We start from the raw sequence: 18,040 nt of genomic DNA, 5'->3' as shown, positions 1-18,040 counted from the left end.
AGTCCCTCCCCACACTTGCAGGTCACCACTGAGCATGCGCAGATCCCTGGCAGGTTACACGAGTTTATTTTCAGCGTTTTTCTTGGAGACGGGTCATGATGGTGTAAACTAACCGTGGTGGAGCCTTGTGGCAATATAACAGTGTTTTCCCTGGACTCTCAAAACTTCTGTGGCTTAAGTGGAAACGTATCCGGTGCACCGAGGTTTGGAATTTAGCGGTCGCACGTGAAATGTTGCTGCGTGGTTTGTCGGTATTTCCAGGCGGCGACGGACAGAGCAAGCCAGGCTAGTGTAGCTAACTAGCAGCTCGGCTAGCTATCGTTGGCCTCTCCGCTGGCTGAGCGTGTTGTGGTGTCGACGCAGCGTTTGCCACAGCTCTGCTTGTTTGTAAATGTCCGGTAGTATCACCTACAGCTTGTCAAGTTTCACACCAGACTGCTGTTAAAGTGCACAGACAGAGCGGAGGAGCACCTTAGCTAACCTTAGCTACTCCTGTGCGCTGCACACCGCTGTGAGTGAGAGTGAGTGAATCTTTAAGCTAGCGATACCCAACATCAAATACACATTCTGACACCCAGTCCGTTTATATTAACCAGACTCCGTTAAGCCGGTGCTGAAATGCAGCGTTGATACACGCTATCTGTTAGCTAGGAGCTCACGTCGCACTACACCACTCATACTGTTTTGGCTGACATGGCAGCCAGCGGATACTCTGACCTGAGGGAGAAGCTGAAATCCATGACTCCTCACAGAGACGAGTACAAAAATAAATACGTGGACGGGACGAGCAACGGCAGCGGGAAGGGCCGAAAGCGCAAGTACCGGGAGTCCGACGACGATGAATGCGAGCACAGCGACGACAGCTCGGAGCTCCGGGAGCAGGAGGCCCGCCGGGTGAGGAGCAGCATCCAGCAGAAGAGCATCTTCACACCGGAGGAGTGCGCCCTCATCGAGGAGAAGATCGACGAGGTGGTCGCCAAGGGAGAGGCAGGACTTTACCGTGAGCATACTGTGGACAGGGCACCCCTCCGTAACAAGTACTTCTTCGGGGAAGGGTACACTTATGGAGCCCAGCTGGAGAAGCGTGGGCCGGGCCAAGAGAGGCTGTACCGTAAAGGAGAGGTGGATGAGATCCCGAACTGGGTGCACGAGCTGGTCATCAAGCGGCTGGTGTCCAATGGAGTGATCCCTGAGGGGTTTGTCAACAGTGCAGTGATCAATGATTATCAACCAGGTGGCTGCATTGTGTCTCATGTAGACCCTCTGCACATCTTTGCACGACCCATCGTCTCAGTGTCCTTCTTCAGTGACAGCGCTCTCTGCTTCGGCTGCCGCTTCCAGTTCAAACCAATTCGGGTGTCAGAGCCAGTGTTTGTCCTGCCTGTGAGGAGAGGCAGTGTCACAGTACTCAGGTGATTTGACTGTGTTTGCTATCATGCATTGATTGACTTTCTGTTTGTTCTGTAGCTACCTAGGCCTGGGCTGTTGTCACTAAAAGCGTTCTCACTCTCTCAGTGGCTACGCTGCGGATGAAATTACCCATTGCATCCGGCCCCAAGACATCAAAGAACGGCGGGCAGTCATCATCCTTAGAAAGTGAGTCAACATACTATAATCCTTAGAATATAATTACGTTGTATGAAATCTTGCTCTGATCCATGCGTTTCTACCTGTGCTTCCTCCTCTGTTTGCCAGGACCAGACCTGATGCACCTCGGCTGGACTCTGACAGCACTTTAAGCTCGTCCCCTGCAGAGAGACCCGCTCCTCTGAAAGCCAAACGCTCTCATCGCAAAGCAGACCCTGATGCTGCTCACAGGTAAACACCCCCACATACAGACACACTGGAGGTCTTCATGGGTCTAGAATAGAGACCTACTTGATGTGCATTAATTGATTTAGAAGAGGGAGATCGACCTGGCGGGGACCTGAGGACAGACAGACCTGGCCAGGAATAGACCTAAGGATAATAAGGCCTGATCCATAATATGTTCAACATGAACAGATACACCACTAATTGATGAGAATCTTGATTCTGAGTCCACTAGGATCCACATTTGGTGTTTGTCATATTGGCATGTAGATGTTAAACCTGTGGAAATAGAATAGGATAAAACCTGGACCAGATTAACCTGAATATAATTTGGATCCAGCAAGTGAGATGTTGATCAGTGACCCTGATCCAAGTCCATATCCCACGAGGCATGGTCCAGTATGGCTTTGTTTTAAAACTTGGGACATTTCAGTCAAACATCTGGTCCTGTTGCTGTTTAGCACGTTGAAAATATGAACTCACTGGTTGGTAGGAAATCATCTTAGTGATCTACAAGCTGGGAAAAATTACACAATGCAGCTGTAGAGTAAGAATAAAATACACACAGCAGCGCTCTTTTCTGTTTTTCCAAATCACCGCTGCAGAGTTAGCCCGTCTAAAAGCAATGAGTGTGATGAGAAATAAATCCTCAGAAAGTGAAAAGCCATTTTAAATGTTTACTGTGAGGAAAAAAGTTAACATGATGCACTGTTTCTTCTCTCATCTCAACTCAGTCAAAAACCTGTATTACTCCCAAGACTAATTAACTTCAACTGAGAGCTGGTGGCCATGACAACAACAAAAACTGTGCAATTTTAGTAAATATTAACAACATAATAAACATTAACGACTGCGTAGCGCCCTGGTGTCTGAGTGGTTACAACATCTGCCACATAAACACTACATCTGTGGTTCAATTCCTGCTGGGGACCTTTGCTGGATGTCATACCCGTTCTCTCTGTCTAGACTGTTAATGTCAAATAAAGACAAACAAAAAAAACAAAACATTAGCAACAACAATTATTTTAATTTAACAACTTTCTAGGACAAATAATACGTCAGTAAAGAATTTTAAAATGTTGAGTTGTGGCATATGACGTGTGATATATATATATATATATATATATATATATATATATGTATATCACAACTCTCCTAATCATGGCTCTGAAAGGTTTTTCAGGGCTAGGCTACTAGGAACTGAGGTGATATATAAAGATCCTTTAATACACATTAGCACAAAGGAGATAGATGCATAGTAATGAAGCTACAGTCCACAGTTGGCCTACAGTCAGCTGACATGTGATAAATGATGATCCAGATCTGACATGATGTCTCTCTCTCCTCCCCTTCCATCAGGCCGAGGGTTCTGGAGATGGATAAAGAGGAGAACAGACATCCTTCACTCTCCCGTCATCGTCGTCACAGTGGCAGCTCAGAGAACTACTGGAGGCGCGGTCAGGACTACGACAAACACCGGGAGAGTTCAGGACGCAAAGTCAAAATGAGACGTCACTGAACACTTCTCACTCACTCACTCACACACACACACACACATATAAATATATCCGTTCTTTTATGTATTTCAGTATTGTAACATTCTTTGATCAGACATTGTTTTCTTGCTCCAGTTTTAGTCTGGTACAAGGAGCACCGTCATCATGCCGTCTGCATTTTGATTTGCGTCTGGATCACTTTGAGTGTATATTTGTTCCTGGCGGACGAAGCTGGCGTCTCTGCTACACATTATACAACCTCAAGTTACTTACTACACTTAGGCTCTGTTGTTAAACTGTTCAGTTACCTTAAATTAAACACTTTTTTGTTTCTTTGTTCATAGATACTTTAAAATGGCATGTATTTTTTGTAACCAAGATGTACAGACCTTAAGAGCTAAAAGGAAGATGTACGTATGGACTTGTACAAAAGAAAACTTGAGCTGTAATCTAACTTGTTATAATGTACAATACATTTGTATAGTCTTTGATTGGGGGAACTTTTATGCAGAATGAAAACTTTTTTTTCTTTGCACCTACATTTCTGATCCATACCTTTACTGTGCCATCCCAGATCTTTGCTGTTTGTTCACTTCAGCCTCTCTGTCGCAGTTTAAGTTGCAATAAGTGGCAGATGTCCAGTCATGCTCTATGTGTTATGATTTGATTCAGCTGCCTGGCTCCTTTTGGTGAAGATCACATTGTGGTTTATCAACTAAACTGATGCTTTATGGAGTGATAAAATACTCAGGCCTTGTTTTACACTCTTGTTTGATTCTAAAGTTGCTTTACCTTATATAGTGACAGACGCCGTGTTATTGCTGCTCTGTATTAAATCTAATTTTTCCTCATTCAAATTGGGTGATATTTGGGTCAGTCAGAACTTAATTTGAGCAAAACCAACCATATTATCTCTTGTTTAACTTGGGTCTAAACACTTGGCTGGGAAGAAACTCAATTTCCAGATGTATTTGTCCTTGTGGTTTGCTGTGTAAACACAGATAAATTTGTTTCTTGCTCCCAGTCAGCCATATTTGGCAGAGGTACTCATTAGCTGACTGCTAGGTTAGTCTGGAGTTACACATGAACAAAAATAACCTCTGTTCAGAGGAGAAATTACTTTCTAAAAACAGGATGAGTGGTGTTTGTGGTTTTCTGAAGCTCTGCTGCAGTTGTGAACTTGACCATATTAGCGAAAGTTAAAAGTAATAAGTCTGCAAGAGGCAAATACTGGAGCTCCTCTGACAGTGAATGAGACACTGACGTTGTGGGCAGTGGTGGCACATGAGATGGTTTAATGGGTTTCACTGGTCACATTTTTTGACAAAAATGGTGCTGGATGATTGGAATAAAGCTGAAATTATCTCCACAGAGTTGATCTGCCATTCATTAAAGCACAGTCATCCCTCTACCAAGCTACCTGTCGAAGGATCAGAATGTTTCTCCTGTTGTCAGTAGCAACAGCAAGATACATATTTAAGTTTTCCATAACTTGGCCATTAATGCAATGGCTTCACCTGACCAGTGTAATTTGTTTAGTGTATGAAAGATGTGATATTAATTGTACACATTTTTTAACCTCTTCTAAAAAAGAAGCAATATCAGGTATGTCTCTTAATTCATCACAATATCATTTCCCTTAAACAAATTACTGTTTGTTTCAGTCTAAAAAGTCTACATCCATGACCACAACTCAAGGACATATCTACCACAAAGACAGTATATATTGAATATTATATGTGGTAGCATCTAATATGACCTCTGCTAACAGTTCATAGTTCATTCTTGACCTTGGAAACAGCTGTTGGAAAAGAAAATACAGGCAATCCCACCACACCGATCTATTATTAGCTTTTAAATGGAGCTTTTTCTTTAATGGAAATTAATCTTGAAGCCAATAATAAACTCAACATTACAGTGTCGCAGGTGTTTTATCTTTATTTATGTTATTAATACCAAACTACATGACTCTTTCCAGGAAACTTTTAAGAAATTATGATGAAAAAAGATTGTTGTCTCAGTTCATGGGATAGTTGCTGGGGTCGCTATAACACTTCATGTTGAGTGCTAACCGCAATTAAAACGAAGAAGAAGAAGAAGACAACAGCTGTTAGCTAGCTGGTTGAGCTATATTTAACCTATGGCAGTGAGCGACACATAGTAGGCTTTGTTGACGAAAAGGGATCGAAAAACGTATTTTAACAAACGCTAATGGTTTGGGGTCAGACTTTTATATTCCTCTCCGCACTGAGTGGTAAGTACATCTAACAGCAGAGTGTAGAAAGCTGTCACTGACTGCTAATGTAGCTAACTAACTAGCTGGCTAGCTTTACTAACTGACGTTAGCTGCTCTCAGGAGTTGGCAGCTGCTGCTGCTCTTCATGCTTGAAATACCTCACACTAAATTAACAAATTGTTCATGCTGGTTAGCTGGTTGCACATCTGTCATATTACGTTACTAACTGTAATGTTAGTAATCTCTGGCATTATGTCAGTAGCTTGTGTGGAAACACTGGAAAGGAGGCGTTACCACCACAAAGAAATTAATACGCAGGTGAATGTAAAGATATATCCGTGAAGCTGAACATGTCAGCAGTTCAGCTGGGTTTGTGTCATGTTGTTATATTGCAAGATAAACTAACAAATCTTTGTTTAAGGGAGAAGTCAGAGTGGTCTTTTTCTGCTGTTTCCTTATGTAACAGCTCACAGTGGTTGTATCACATGCTCACTTTGTCATAGTATCGACTGTACAACGATTGTTTCATTATCGATTATCAGATTAGTTTTCATTATCGATTATCAGCGTTATTTACAGATTGATTGTATAGTCATAAACAGTCAAAATACAGGTGAGTGTTCACAATTATTGTTTTCAAAAAAGTCAAAATCTAAAATATATTAGTTACAGTGAGTGATGACGAAAAGCACTTTCACAGTCTCACATTTGACAAGCTTATAGCACTTATAAAAAATATTTTTGCTTTAGTAATGTATGAAACAACCAAATCAGTATCAAACCAGTTGCTACTGTTGTCAGTTGACTAATCATTTCCCCTCCAGTGAATTACACCACTAACACAAAACTATAAATCCTACGTTGAAAATGCTTGTAGGCTACAGCATCATTGTGCAGGCTGGAAACAACAAACAGCACATTGGTCAATAGTATTATTGACTGATCTATATGTTGCTCCACGTGTTTGCAGCTACAATCAGACTCAACCAGTGTTGGGTAACGTCTGTCAACATCAGGTGTCCTTTGCCTTTTCCCTGATGGTAACTAACATTAAACATAAGAGTGAACTCTGCTCTCAATGTTGAACGTATCACCTCAGTACTGTACGTGCAGCAGATATTTGTTGTGCTGTAACTTGACGACGAAGGTTGTTATACATTTGACCCGGCCAGTGTGACTCAGGCATGTATTGGGTCTATAAATAGAGCATGTCTCCATTCTTGGGACCCTGTATCTCTGGCAAGAAGAGGACACACACTCTGTTGAAATGACTCAGAGAGATGTCCTGTGGCTATTTCTGGGTCTCAGGTGCCAGGAGCTAAATGTGTTAAGCACATGTTCAGTTGTGTGCAAAATAAAAGAACCGCTATACATCACACAAACTGCACACAATCTGTATGTGTCTGCTTTTGGAATTCAGAAAGTTTCAATTTCCAACTCAGACCAAATTAAAATATTATCAATAATAACCTCACAGATGGCTTTAGTTTTGAGAAGCATGCTCTGCTGCTGTAGTTTCATACTGTCCTCGATCACTGGCCATGTAGTCAAACACGCGGCCAACAATACGCCTTTGTAGTGGTAGACATTTTGATTTGGCCCCAAAACAAAATCACAGGTGTAATTAATGACATTAACGATGGCTGCATTCCATTTGGCAGAATGCTTAATGAAGCACACTGGAGCAGAGCCATCGTTAATGCTGTTAATTGCACCTGTGATTTTCTTGCAACAACATCAAAATATCTGCTGCGAAAAAGGCTTCTTCGCAAACCATGCCCTCAACTTGAACAACTTTTGTTTTTCTGAGACAGAAGCAGCCAAGATAAACAAACCAACAGCGTGATATCCAACTCTCTTTTTAGAAGTAGAATGCACTAATTATCCTGTAAGCCTTTTGTTTCGAAAACATTGCTGTTAAAGGCTTAAAGTATGACCCCAAATGCACTGTGTGAAATGCTGTTGAGAGACTGCAGCAGAGTGGAATGAAACTAAAACTGTCAACAACGTTATGAATGATGGAAAAATTGTACTCATTATTGAGTCACATCAATTTTACCCAATATTACAAATCACAAATTTGCCTTAAGTGGCTCAATGATCTGCTCAGGTTAAATAGCAAAAGTAAAATGCTCTTCATGACTGTTTTTAACTATACTTATAATCTACTTACAGGCATTCAGTCTCTTTCCAGGATAGATATGATGCTCTCACAACAAAACAAAGCTGTTTGGTCTCCCTAGTAACAAGTTTTAATAATGTTCATTCTAATTAATGTAGTTTACATGCCAGTATTTTTTCAACACAGCCAGAAGTTATAAATGAAAAGGATCATGTTTTAAGGAGGATAAAATCATATTTAGTCATCATCCACTCATTGAAAATGAAAACTACAGACATACAGATCGGTGAAGAAATTAAAAGAAAAAGCTAAATAAAATGTCTGAGTAAGGTGTTAGGCTGTCATGAGCCTTCAGAACAGCTTCAGTGGAGCGCTGTGTAACATTTTGCTCCAAAATCTCCCAGGAGGAGTTCAGTTGGGTGTAGAGCTGGTGAAAGTGAAAGCCATGAATGATTCAATCATATGCAGATTTGTCCCTACTATTATCATCTGTTTGTACCTGTTTTAATAATGTGCTGCTGGGAAATGATTTGATTTCTGATTTTTTAAAAACTGTATATTAATTGGAATAAAAATTCCATATTATGTCTGTTTGTCTTACGGGTTATTCTGGCTTCAAAACATTCAAGCAGAAGTGCAGTTACCTGCCATGATTTCTTGAGATAAAGTCTGCTGCAGGTAGAGTTCTTTTCACCTCTACCTGACTGTCATGTAACTTTCTTGTCCCGTCAATTTATTCGTTCTCTCTTCCCAAGGCTAACCACAAAAAAGGAAGCAATGAACTTCCAGGGTAGTCGGAGGCGAGGAGAGGATGGCATTGCTATGGTGATTGACTTCCTGCTGTCTAATGCCCGGCTGGTTCTGGGAGTTGGCGGGGCTGCCATGCTAGGAATTGCTACACTGGCAGTGAAACGGGTGAGTGTTTTTGAGATTGTTAGTAGCACATCAGTGGATCGTTTATATGCATCCTTCTTGTGAATATGGAAAATTAATATGTGTTTCGGAGACATTAATTACTGCAAAAAATTCTGACTTGGAAGAAAAAGTTCTGTACATTTTTCTTTATTTCTATTCCTTGCTTCATTATCACTTATGTTTGTTGCCTGTAATAAGGAGAAATACATTATTCACGGTACCTCCACCCAGTTACACCACATACTGCAGATCTGCAGAGCAGCCGGCCCACACTAAATCTCTTATGGAGTGGCTCTCCTTTATGGCTCCTGACAGCACTGTCAGCTGAATAATCAATAATTCTAGACAGCAGTAGAAGAGATGGTCTCAAAAGAAGTTAAGCCAACTTTGCAAGAATTTAGCACCATTGCTGAGAGCACTGGACACAACCAGTAGATAACACACAAATAATCAGCTGTGTTTGTCTGTGGACAGGATAATATCAATTTCATTGTTGTTTGGCCGCCTGAGTCTGAAATCTAATTAACATCAATTAAAAGTGGACAAATAAAATGAAGGCAGCTAAATGCTCGGGGTAATAAAGTATGTAAAGCATCTCCAACAAGTTATACATTTCTGGAAGTTGATTTTTGATGTTAGTGTAATGAATGGAAATATGCTGCTGCTCATGGACTGCAGAAAATCAGTCTTATAATGCAGTAATGTAAAATATGATGTAATTTGTAGTTAATGGACTAAAACCTCCTCAGTCAGAAGTTCTTTGAGGCTTCTATTTCTGCCTCTTAAATCAAAATTTGTTTTGCCCGCAGGTTATGACAGTGTACTGTATGCACTCTGTATTTGGGAAGTGCATTATCAGTCATACAGTGTGCGCATGACTGCCTGACTGTGACGATGAGTGTTTGTGTGTAGCTGATAGAGCGCGCAGGCCGTGCAGCCGATGATGAAAAGGTGGAGCAGAAGATGGCGGAGAGCTGGGAGGAGCTGAGTTTGGTCAAAGCTTCCCCGACGCTGATCAGGAAGGGCATAGAGGGCGTGGTGATGAAACATGTTGCCAAGGCAGCCAGACAGCAGAAAGGTATCGACAAACGACCCACAAAAAATATCACAAATACATAGAATTTTTAAGGTATATATTCTCGTCACATTTGTAACCCTCTGATATTAACTGACAGTTGTTTTAACCTTTCTTTCAATCAGCTGACCTGTGCCAACAACCTCAGATGTCCTCCATGGAGCAGACTAAACCAGAGTCCAAGTCCAAGAGGCTCCAGCTGTGCGTCCTCAGTTTGCAGGTACACTGACATTTCAGCTCTGGGGTCTTGAAGAGGCAGATTATGCATTCAGCCTTAACAGCCGTTGTAAGAGCTCTGCTCAGTGTTGGCTCATTCATTTATGCATGTGTTACATGTTTTGTAAAGCACAGTGCTTAGGGGATACGCATTGTTACGCACTGGGTTAGAGCCCCAAGAGCCCTGAATAATCAAAATACAGTGCGAGCCTGTGCACAGGCTGTATAGAAGAAGTCAAACAGGCATGAAACACCTTTGTGTTAGCGCAGCAGAACATCTACATAGGCAGAAAGGTTGTGGATTGTTTGCTACATTAAATAATTTGTTCAGTAAATGTTAGAGCAGCCGCAAACACATGACTGGACATAAGAGGGGATTTGGAACAATGGGATTTGCCTTTAAGCAAATCTTTTATGAACAGTTCCACATCTTAATTTTCTATTCATCTGTTTCCGCATTGAATACTGGGTAATGTAGGAACAGTTGAAACAAAGCAGAAAATGACAAATTTTCTTGGCCAAAAATTGTATTGTAAATAACTTTTGTAAAGATGATAGAATCAGCAGTACATTTCTGTATGGCAGAGTACATTGTTTCAAATGCTTCCTAGTCCCAGTCGTTATTGCCTTGGGTAGGGCTTTAATAAAACAGTTTAATAAAATAATTTTGGTGTCAGCAGAGTTTCTCCCTCCAGTCATGTAAAAACCACCCACCTCCTCTCAGACACAGAGAGAGCACAGCCATACTTGTTTTACAATCGATTAGTCACCTTTGTAAATGTGTCTATAACAGCAGTATAGATGCAGCATTGTTCCTCTGCTGTTGACTAGTTTTTCTCCTCGCAGCAACTTAACAGGCCAAACATCATCCTGTCACTGCTCCCGAGTCTGCTTAGAGGCACAAAATGACTTTGAATATTTTATTACTCAGGAGACAGCTTTGTGTATTCCCAGTGGAAGTGTAAAAACTTTGTAACTGTTTGATTCGCTGTGTGTTCAGAGTTGTTCTTTTAGCAGCACAGTTTTTGTGCCTCTCTGACTGTTGCACGGGTACATGGATGTAGTATAGTACATGTCAGCCTGAACAGTGTATCAGTGCTCTGTATCATTAGTGAACTGTGTAAACTGTTTGTAGGAGCGTCTGCAGCAGTACTATCACACGAGGGCGGCTCTAGCTCCTCCTGAGGTCCAGAGGGCTCAGTCTCTGGCTCTGGACATTTGCACTGAGATCCAGGGCTTTCTGCACAGCCGTCACCCCGACATGCCGCTGGGAGAAATGAGCCTCGGAGGTTCTTTACTGGATGACCTGCAGGTACAGACACAAACATGCTCAAAAATGTTATCTTTTTCTGGCTGATAAATAAATTTTAAACCATGTTGTTTTGCACCTCAGCAGGTTTATTTTTCTGTGTGTGTGTGTGTGTTTAGGTGGTCAGCGCAGACCATGCGTGTCTGCTGGTGCCTCTACAGCTGGAAGCTTCTCTGTGGCGTCTCATCCCAGGAGAGGAAACACTGCTCACACACCCGCTGCACTGGATGGTCCGACGGATCAATCTGGAATATTTTCCCAGAGGACGGAGCTACTGGGACAGGTGATCATACACAGATAAGAAAGGTGCAGGCAGGCAAGCTGCAGTTTTAGATACTTGTAAGTAGAGCTTCAACAAATAGTTTTTTGATTATTTTAACCTAAAAATAGTGAAAAAATATCCTTAGCAACTTTACAGAGTTGAAGGTGACATCTTCTGCCAAAAGTTCAAACCCATAAATATTAATTTTACAATGATACATGACTTAGAAAATCAGGAAATTCTCTAATTTTAGAGGCTGTATCAAAGAATGTTTGACCTTTTTTCACTATTTTTGCTTGCAAAAACAGTTTCCATGTTCTATCAATTGAGTAATCATTTCAGCTCAAAAGCTTTATTAAAAATGTCTTATATTGACAGATTCAAATTGGTATTTGTAAAATAAGAGGTGACAGTGATGAAACTAGAGACTTCATCAAACTCTGCAGCTCACTGATGTGTTTTAAATCATCAAGCAACAGAATTCAGCACTGAAAACGTAAATGGTGAAACTACCTGCACAAGCCTTTTACAGCAGCTTTTGCACATTATATTGGAGCAACAGTAACAGATTGTTTGTGCTGAGGTTTCAGGTATGAAACAGAAACACCATTGTAAATTGAGAGCTATTCTCTTAAACCAGTCTCTCCTTGTGTCTTGTAGGTACCTGGTGGGTGGTTACCTGTCCGCAGAAGCTGTTGTCAACATGTTTAGTAAAGCTGTCATGGAAACTATAAACTGGCCATCAATCAGCAGCACTATGGACTGTCTCGTCAGACCTGTACTGGGAGGACCAGACCTGAGACTGGAGATTCGGTGTGTATATGCTTGAATTTTTTTCTGCCGTTTTCAGTGTTGGAAACGATAAAGTGTTACCATATGAAAATGTTAATTCATTTAATAGTAGTATGTGTAACAACAGGGAAAAAAACTTTGCACGTGTGTAAATAAGAAACCTCTACCTCCCACTGATCCGTTCAGGAAATAATGAAGTATTGTCAAGCCAAGGTTTAAAATTTGTTAAACCTGATGTGTTCAGCTTTCCTAATGGACTTTTCTGTTTTAATCCTTCAGGCCTGGAAGAGAAAAAGAAGGAGCAGAGGGCAGTGATCAACCCCTGTTCATCTCCATGTTGCCACTGCTGAGGCAGGAGGACGTGGTCCTGACCGCCCAGCCCGAGCTCACCTCTCCCTGGGTCAACGCCTGGCACCTGTCCCTGTACCCGTGGGAGACACGGCGCCTGGCTCAGCTCGACGCCGCTGACAACGGACACCGCAGACACATGCTTAAAATCCTGAAGGCGGTTTGCAGACTGAACCCCGCCCTGCGACCGCTCGAAGCTGCCCCACTCGCCAATCTCATCCTGCACCTCAGTGACAGTGAGAGCGACTGGTCCGAGATCAGCCTGGATGCGAGATTCCAGCAGTGTATCACGGAGCTGATCGGCTACCTCGAGCAGGGGGCGTTACACAGTTACTTCAAACCAGCTGTCAATCTGCTGAGCGGCTTGTCAGAGGACCAGGTGGACCAGATGGGCTTCATGCTCTACTGCGCTGTGTCAGAGCCTGAAATACTGCTCATATAACTCACACAACACTTTAGTTCTCCAACACATACGGATCAAAGGAGTAATCTTTTATCATACATGATGTTTGTTTCAAGGAAATGTCGTATTCTTCCCTCTGCCTACTCTCCTTGTTTAGCTTCTCCATCCTGCATTGATGAAAGGAAAAAAGGCACTGAACTGATGTCTGTGCTGGCGGAAGAGGAGGTGATGCTACAAAGAGGCTACAGATGTAAAAGTGATAATCAAGCTAAACAAATCACTCAGAGGAAAGAAGACGTGCCAAGGAAAGGAGCTGAGGAAGTGTTAATCAGATGTCTGAAATGATGCTTCGGGGTGTGCGTGGTCATAACTCCCCACACACACACCACCGCCAAGTGTGTATTTAAGCTTGTGTGGTTATTATTTTTCACAGGGAGTTGGAGATGGTCAACATGGCCACATACAGTTCAGTATATCCATTAACAGCAGGGGCGTACAGTCTATCGCCTACGTTATCCTCTAATTGCCAGTGTGTGCTCTGCATCATTTTCCTAAATCTCCTTTAATATATTCTAACTATGCAGAAAAATAATATCCTGCTGAAAACCACCAGGGTTTACTGCACTTATTAAACTATTCAGCGTGTCTGAGTTGGGCCTCTTTAACTCAGCATGTATATTTTCTCATACTGAAGGTTGAAGTGTGCAGTATTTTTGTCTTCTGTCAGTCTGTTGCCAACCTTATTTGGGTAAACTAACCCTCTGAAGAATGGTTAAAGTTGCCTAATAATTTTATGCAGTTGCTTTTTAAATACAGTATGAATGTGGGCATTTCTTCAGTTGTGTTTTCTTCTTGCTGGGTGTAAGAGAAATAGATTATCTGTGATTGAACAGTGAAACTGCAAATAAAAATGAAAGCACTTGTTTAGATTCTCACTATGTTGCTCCCATTTGTTTTTTCTGCACCTGTAATGTTAAACACCCTTTGACATTACCTGAGGAGAGTCATGCAACTTTATGACATTATAAAGCTTTTAAACTTTTTGTATCTGTTCAGGAAACATTGATCAAAATGGTGAAATCATGTCATGTGAATTTCGGTTTTGTTACAGAGCCAGCTGATAACCTCATCATCAGCTGATAGTCTCAACAGGATACTAACATGTGACAATGACTTTTAGAGCTCCCAAAACAATACTAACACACCCGTATGTACACTGAAAGAGTTACCAGTGTTTAATCCTCTTGTTCAAACTGGCACAGATCGTCTGCTCGTCATGTGTGGTGCTTGGTGGACGCCTGAGGCCCTGCTTTTTACAGGAGGTTGTTGTACCACCAGGTGGGGCCACAGAGAAAACTCAGGTCGCACTGCACTTATCATCCTGCCTCAGTCCCTGTGCCAAAACAAACAGCAGAGGCTCCAACCTGCACCGAACTTCACCACTGTTCACCAGCTGTTAACACCGTCAGGCTCCGTGTGCCGCTGTAGACCCGGACGTTAGGGTTAGAAAAATACAATAAAAGTACATCTTTCATCAAACCAGTCCAGTCACAGGTAATCAAAAACATGTTTTATGAGGTCAGTGACCTTTGACCATTGACTAGATATCACATTCAAAGTCTCTGTAAACTTTACCTTTGACTTTTGACCTTCAAAGTCAAATTAGTTAATCTTTGAGTCTAAGATATTGCATTTACATAAATGGGATGGACCGACTGCTGTCTCATGCACAGAGGCATGAAAAAGCAGAACAGTGCCTCTTGATAATATCAGTATAAATGCTATTGTACTGACATGTTTTTATATTTTTGAGTACCTCATTTTTAAATGTGAGGGAAGTTTATAAAAAATAGATAATATATATAAAAAAGTTCTACATTAATAATCCTACTTAAGTAAAAGTACACAGGTAATAGCAGCAAAATGTTTGGTCCCTCTGCCTGATCAGATCAGATCTGAACATTTAATGAAATGAAACCATGTGAGAAGTTTAGAGAGAAAACACAGTATTTGGTGGAGCTGTTAACAACTCACAGACATCTGACAGAAGCCAAAAAGGTTGTAGCAACAATGTGTCGTATTTTAAATGCTTGTTATGTTGTCCGTTGTGTAAAATCTTCATCCTAAGAGTAACTAGTGAAGCTGTCAAATAAATGTAGATGGAGTGGAAAGTTCAAATTCCCTCGGAAGTGTGGTGAAATGGAAGTAGCACAAAAATGAAATATTCAAGTAAAATATAAGTGGCTAAAAGTTGTGCTTGAGTAAATATGCTCAGTTACTTTCTACCACTGCTTCAAGGTGCTGACCTGCTTTGAATATAAGGCAATACAGTTGAAACAACACTTTTTAAATAATAGTTTTAATAAAAACTTAAGATTATAACCTTCACGAGGTCAGGACTGTTGTATTAGACTTCATTAGATACATCATTAATCAGGTGTACCTAATAAACTGCCTGTTGAGTGTATTTCAAGCGAATGTCCCCAAAAAAGTATTTTACTTTGAAAGTGGTGACCGGAAGTTTTCATTACTCCAGCTGGTTTTCCTGAGGCGACAAGTGAGCGGCACCGGCCCCGCGCCAGTCACATGGCTAAATATGGGTGCAGGGGGTTCGGTTTGCCGGTCAAATACGTGACATGGAGGCACAAGTTTTAATCTGAAAGTTAGCTTAGTTATTAAGAGAAAGAGGAACACGCATCCCGGGACAAAGGTTAACTAACCGTGTGACTCCCGCCCGCAGGGAACTTTCGCTTCTCCGTTAAGTTTTCTCGGATGTCTGTTCCTGAAAACGCCGCTGTTGTTGTTGAAAACGCAGCGGGCAGGATACTCCGTGGTGTTTTAACTCGGTGCAGCTTCGGTATCCATCGCGTCGTGGCTGAGCTCAACTGCGCAACAAGTTTGTAACTCTCCGGTTGTTTGGTGTAGGAGGGTCCGGAGTGAACAGCTGACTCACCGGCTGAAGGCCGGGCTCCACCAGGGAGACACTGCCGCCGCCCCCGTTAAGATCCTCCATGGGTTGACCCCCTGGGCCCCGCTACTTCCCTCACTGTCTGAAGATGATCGGGTCACCGGACCTGCTGGCCTTCACCGGCGCCGAGGGTTTCGGCGAAGAACAGGAGGACCAGGAGGCTCCGAGTCTACCTGAGGAGCTCTCTGTTCCCCTTTTCCCCACCTCGCACCCCTGGACCACCTCCGCCCAGTTTAACAGGGACTTCATACTGGTGGCTGAATTCTCAGAGCAGGTGAGTGTGTTTGTTTTTGTAATCTGTCAGTGGTGGAAAAAGTATCCAGATCCTGTACTTAACTAAAAGTACCAATGCAACAATGGTATACATGCATCCATATGCGCCATTTCACTGCTTTAGCTGGTGGAGGTGGAGCTGGTTTTGTCTTATTTATATGGAGGTTTAGTCTGTGTGGGGGTCCTCCAGTAGGTCAGAAGATAAACAAGTTCTGACACAAATTTGCTCTCACTCTCCAGACACATCTCTAATCTTTGCTGTCATTTGAGAAATACCGGATAATTTGACCTCTTACAGTTATTTAAATGAAATCATGTGAGTTGTTCAGACAAGCAACAACAAGCAGCCCCAACCAGACACAGTTTTTCCAAGCAGAATAGGTTGAAAACCACTGGTTAATATTTAATAATGCATTATTTATCGTGTTTTTTTATCTTAAAATTAAATCTGAGACATAACTTGTAATTGTAGTGGAGGAGATGTCTAAAGTAGCATAAAATGGATGTCATCAAGTAAAGCACAAGTCCTGAAATCTGTGCAACACTTGAGTAAATGTACTTAGTTACTTTCCACCACCTCTTTCTGTGATACTGGAGGAGTGTTTTGGGAATCACTTACAAAGTTGGATACCCCAAAAGAACCCTCATTTACCTGCTTTAGAGGTTTATGATGTAAATGTAGGAGTCATCATGGAGGGAAAAAGCAGAAATAAGATAAGATTCATCTCCTGGGGGAACACTGGATGGTACATCAGCACAAAAACACATTAATTAAGTTGATAAATTACACAGTGAGTCCAAAGAGGAAAGCTATATGCAGATAACACCTGAGGCCAGGTTACAAAATGTGCTCTATCTGCATTAATACAGTTTATGTGTGTATTATGTGATAGTGTGGTCTCCTCATAAATGATGAATATAATAGTAAATAACAACAGCTTTAGGTTTTAAGATGTATGATAGTAACAGTGACATTTTATACAACAAAATAGTGTAGTATAGTTTCATAGTTCTGCAGTGTAACCTCAGTAAAAATAATGATATGCACTGCTTATTAGTTATTTAATTTTAACAAAGCACTGAAGTTCATAAACATCTAAGGAAGCTTGGAATATTGAATTTATATCTTTAACTTTTGTTTTTAGATAGTCATTGTGTGGTGATGTTGCTAACACCTCTTGATAAAATAAATGTTGCAGCTCAGTTTCTGCATGGGGATGTGTCTCAACCGATAGTGAGTAAGACTTTATTCAGGAAGTCTCTCTGAGATTAAGATCTTTTTCTTTTTTTTTTGCCAGAGAGACTTGAGAACAAATTGCACGCAGGCTATACTTATCACAGGATGACAAGCTACAAATAGTAGTAAAAATGTTAGTAAGAACAACATCTCTCAGAGGAATGAGTGTCTTGAAGGTGCATAGTGCTGGAAACCAACTCTCTACAGTTCAGAGTTGGTGTGAGAAACTTACAGAGCTGATCTCTCCTGTGATCTGGTGTCAGCGTTACTCACTTTGAATTTGAGATGTTAATGTGTTATTCCATCCAAACCACACAGGGATCACACAACAAACAACATGAGGAAATTTAAATAGAAACTTGAATCAAAACTAAAAACAAGGACTTAATGTATAATGATAAGTAACAGATGGTAGTGTTCTGTAGATGATTAGTATGAGTCCAGTACATCCTGTGTATTGATGGCTAGAGATTAAAAACAGGCATCAAGAGGTTGCCACTATAGCAACAATTATTTTCCCTGTTGAATATTTTTAATTGCTTATCAATAATTTTCTGTCACATCACCGATCATTTA

The 18,040-nt window shown here is 41.4% G+C and overlaps 3 protein-coding genes and 1 long non-coding RNA gene across 5 annotated transcripts in view; 3 read left to right on the top strand and 1 right to left on the bottom strand.

Annotated features, from left to right (window-relative positions):
- Positions 1 to 27: 27 nt before the first annotated feature.
- Positions 28 to 4,677, top strand: alkbh5 (alkB homolog 5, RNA demethylase). Its single transcript, XM_018699796.2, has 4 exons — positions 28 to 1,412; positions 1,516 to 1,596; positions 1,696 to 1,818; positions 3,172 to 4,677. Exons 1-4 carry the CDS (start codon positions 694 to 696, stop codon positions 3,329 to 3,331), a joined length of 1,083 nt encoding a protein of 360 aa, XP_018555312.1. The 5' UTR covers positions 28 to 693; the 3' UTR covers positions 3,332 to 4,677.
- A 709-nt stretch (positions 4,678 to 5,386) lies between these two features.
- Positions 5,387 to 13,921, top strand: mief2 (mitochondrial elongation factor 2). Its single transcript, XM_018699786.2, has 8 exons — positions 5,387 to 5,562; positions 8,422 to 8,581; positions 9,494 to 9,659; positions 9,782 to 9,876; positions 11,008 to 11,184; positions 11,301 to 11,464; positions 12,104 to 12,256; positions 12,515 to 13,921. The coding sequence occupies exons 2-8, from the start codon at positions 8,444 to 8,446 to the stop codon at positions 13,023 to 13,025; spliced, it is 1,404 nt and encodes a 467-aa protein (XP_018555302.1). The 5' UTR covers positions 5,387 to 5,562; positions 8,422 to 8,443; the 3' UTR covers positions 13,026 to 13,921.
- LOC127142454 (uncharacterized) lies at positions 13,790 to 15,854 on the bottom strand. The gene is made up of 2 exons (XR_007813214.1): positions 15,707 to 15,854; positions 13,790 to 14,468 (listed from the first exon to the last, which is right to left on the bottom strand). It is a non-coding gene; the product is annotated as an uncharacterized LOC127142454 (long non-coding RNA).
- Positions 15,358 to 18,040, top strand: part of smcr8b (Smith-Magenis syndrome chromosome region, candidate 8b) — a 9,826-nt gene continuing 7,143 nt past the window's right edge. For both annotated transcript variants that reach the window (XR_007813211.1, XM_018699779.2), the window contains exon 1: positions 15,358 to 16,228. Coding sequence is in view for 1 of the 2 variants with exons in the window: in XM_018699779.2 (XP_018555295.1) it covers positions 16,043 to 16,228 (186 nt within the window). In the remaining variant the exon portion in view is untranslated. The remainder of the gene's footprint in view (positions 16,229 to 18,040) is intronic.

The sequence above is a fragment of the Lates calcarifer genome, linkage group LG5 (assembly GCF_001640805.2).
Source record: "Lates calcarifer isolate ASB-BC8 linkage group LG5, TLL_Latcal_v3, whole genome shotgun sequence".
Taxonomy (NCBI): Eukaryota; Metazoa; Chordata; class Actinopteri; family Centropomidae; genus Lates; species Lates calcarifer.
This window is presented reverse-complemented; position numbering and strand designations above follow the sequence as displayed.

Coding starts and splice junctions, on each gene's coding strand:
- alkbh5 (XM_018699796.2), top strand. CDS start 694: ATGGCAGCCAGCGGATACTCTGACCTGAGGGAGAAGCTGAAATCCATG. Junction 1,597..1,695: donor GCAGTCATCATCCTTAGAAA/GTGAGTCAACAT, acceptor TCTGTTTGCCAG/GACCAGACCTGATGCACCTC. Junction 1,819..3,171: donor GACCCTGATGCTGCTCACAG/GTAAACACCCCC, acceptor CCCTTCCATCAG/GCCGAGGGTTCTGGAGATGG.
- mief2 (XM_018699786.2), top strand. CDS start 8,444: ATGAACTTCCAGGGTAGTCGGAGGCGAGGAGAGGATGGCATTGCTATG. Junction 9,660..9,781: donor GGCAGCCAGACAGCAGAAAG/GTATCGACAAAC, acceptor TCTTTCAATCAG/CTGACCTGTGCCAACAACCT. Junction 11,185..11,300: donor CTTTACTGGATGACCTGCAG/GTACAGACACAA, acceptor GTGTGTGTTTAG/GTGGTCAGCGCAGACCATGC.